The following is a 2,159-nucleotide window of genomic DNA, read 5'->3' as shown; positions in this document are numbered from 1 at the left end:
TGATTAAACAAAATACATTTGCCGATATAATTAATCAATTAATCGCCTCAAATATTATATTTTTACGAGGATATAATTTTACTTACTGCTAAGGTGCTGAATTAACAAAAAGTTTACTAACCAGAAGTGAAACCAAAGTTTGTACCCCCGTAGAACATATAAATGTTAACGGAAGCACCTAAAGCAAGCATTTCTCTCAACATTTTTGTAACAGCTCTTGTTTTTACCCTTTGGAAGGATTCTCCCCAATGTGTTAGCCAACCCGAATAGAATTCAGAATTCACCAACGGCCCCTACGTAATTTTCAAACTTGAATTCAACATCTTAAGTTTAATAAAATAATATTAAGAAACAAAAATTAACTTTTTTTACCTTTAGGTTTTACAAGTCATTTCTGATATATTTTTTACTGTTAAGCACTCTGTCTCTTTGACTGCTAATCTGGGTGTAAAATGTCTCTGTCACATCAGAATTTTAAGAAATTTGCTATGAAAGTTTTGTTAAAAATTACAATTTTGGCATTTTTCGATAATTAATATCTCTGCAAACTGAAAATATCACAAACTTCCGCAAGAAAGAACGAAAAATATAAATCTGCCGATATAGAATAAAAATTAAACTAAACAAGGATAATTTTAAAGTTGTACTCAATCTTATTTAAATCAATCGTACCTAATAATGTATGAACCTATTGAGAAGCACATTTAATTCTAAAAGACAAATTTCCACAAAATATATGATACTATGATTTTTAGAATCACTTAACATGAACCTAAATTCAAATTCTAAAAATTCAAAAGAGCGGATTTAATATGGCTAACAAAATTTAAAAAATTTATAAAATTAAATTTGACAAATTTAATGGCTGTAAAATTATTCTTGTTTGACTTATTTTTTATCCTGTAGCGGTAGTTTCGATCTTTCATTTCAAACTTTGTGAAAGTTTGTAGCACATCTCGGTCTAAAATTATTAAGTATTAACAAATTTCAAAAATGTAATTTTCAACAACTTTTACAGTTTTCAAATTTCTCAAAATTCTGACGTGATAGAGACATTTTACACCCATATTCCTGCTTAGCAGTTAAACCAACAGTTTAAAAATGATTTGTTATACCTCAAGGTAATTTCGTGTTGTAATAAATAATTTGTTAATCAACAATATCACTTACTTTTGGCTGATAAAAGCGCATGGCTTGAAAACTGTCAGTCACGTTTACAAACGTTCCAAAATCAACGGTGGTATATACTCCAGGTATGTGTCCGCAGGGAATAAAAGACACGTTTCCACCGTCGGTTGTGTACAAAAGAGCTTTATCCCTAATTTTCCTAATAAAAACTTCTTTCAACATGTCCAAGTACTCAGTGTCACAAGCATTGTAAAATCCATATTCGTTTTCCACCTGTTGCGATTAAAATTGCGAATGAAATTAGGATAACAGTGATGAAATGATGGCTCGATGAAATTGATAATTGGCACATCAAAATAAAAATATTAAAATAAATTTCTACGTTAATTTTCTACGTAACTGTAAAACGATACTATCTCGAAAAACGCAATAAATATTTTGAAGAGATAATGTGTTGCGTAAGTTAAGTATTATTTCATCTCGTAACTAAATCTTACCTGAACCATAATTATCGGTCCTCCATTACCTCTTAAAAGTGTCTTTACTTTTTCCAGCACCTGATTTAGATACGATGATACATATCTCATGAAATCTGTGGAAATTATAGAAAAATTTCCAAAGAATAAAGTTGAGTTCTACAATTGGCTATGATAATAATAATAATGCCATTCTATCAATATATTTTAATAAATTTTACATTACCTATTACCATGTTCATTATTTTAACAATTAAACATGACAAAATAGAAAGAACTTAATTATTATGAAATGTATGAAGATTTTTATCTTTCTTATGAAAGTGGAATCTTTGCCAATTGACATTTAAGTTTTCAAGCAATTTTTGCGAAAATAAAATTGGAAACGTTTTTCAAAGTCTAAAGAATGTTTTTATATAATACACAATTCCAGTGAAACGAATTATATCTTACCTGTATCTTTTGTACGTAACTTTATATTCGGTACTTCGCGAAGCAACCAATACGGTAAACCACCCTAAAGGCAAATGTATTGAAATTATCAAGATTGTCAAA

General features: G+C 28.9%; 1 protein-coding gene across 1 annotated transcript; it reads right to left on the bottom strand.

The window, feature by feature from the left end:
- Window positions 1–121: 121 nt before the first annotated feature.
- Window positions 122–2,120, bottom strand: LOC105460248 (beta-galactosidase-like; the record flags this gene model as incomplete). Its single annotated transcript, XM_011706680.1, has 4 exons — window positions 2,058–2,120; window positions 1,626–1,720; window positions 1,171–1,401; window positions 122–293 (listed from the first exon to the last, which is right to left on the bottom strand). Coding segments are annotated over exons 2-4 (493 nt in total), but the record flags the coding sequence as incomplete, so codon positions are not given.
- Between the last annotated feature and the right edge of the window lie 39 nt (window positions 2,121–2,159).

The sequence above is a fragment of the Wasmannia auropunctata genome, unplaced genomic scaffold, assembly GCF_000956235.1.
Source record: "Wasmannia auropunctata unplaced genomic scaffold, wasmannia.A_1.0 LD325750.1, whole genome shotgun sequence".
NCBI classification, from domain to species: Eukaryota; Metazoa; Arthropoda; class Insecta; order Hymenoptera; family Formicidae; genus Wasmannia; species Wasmannia auropunctata.
The sequence above is the reverse complement of the archived record's forward strand: the minus strand, read 5'-3'. Positions and strand labels throughout refer to the sequence as shown.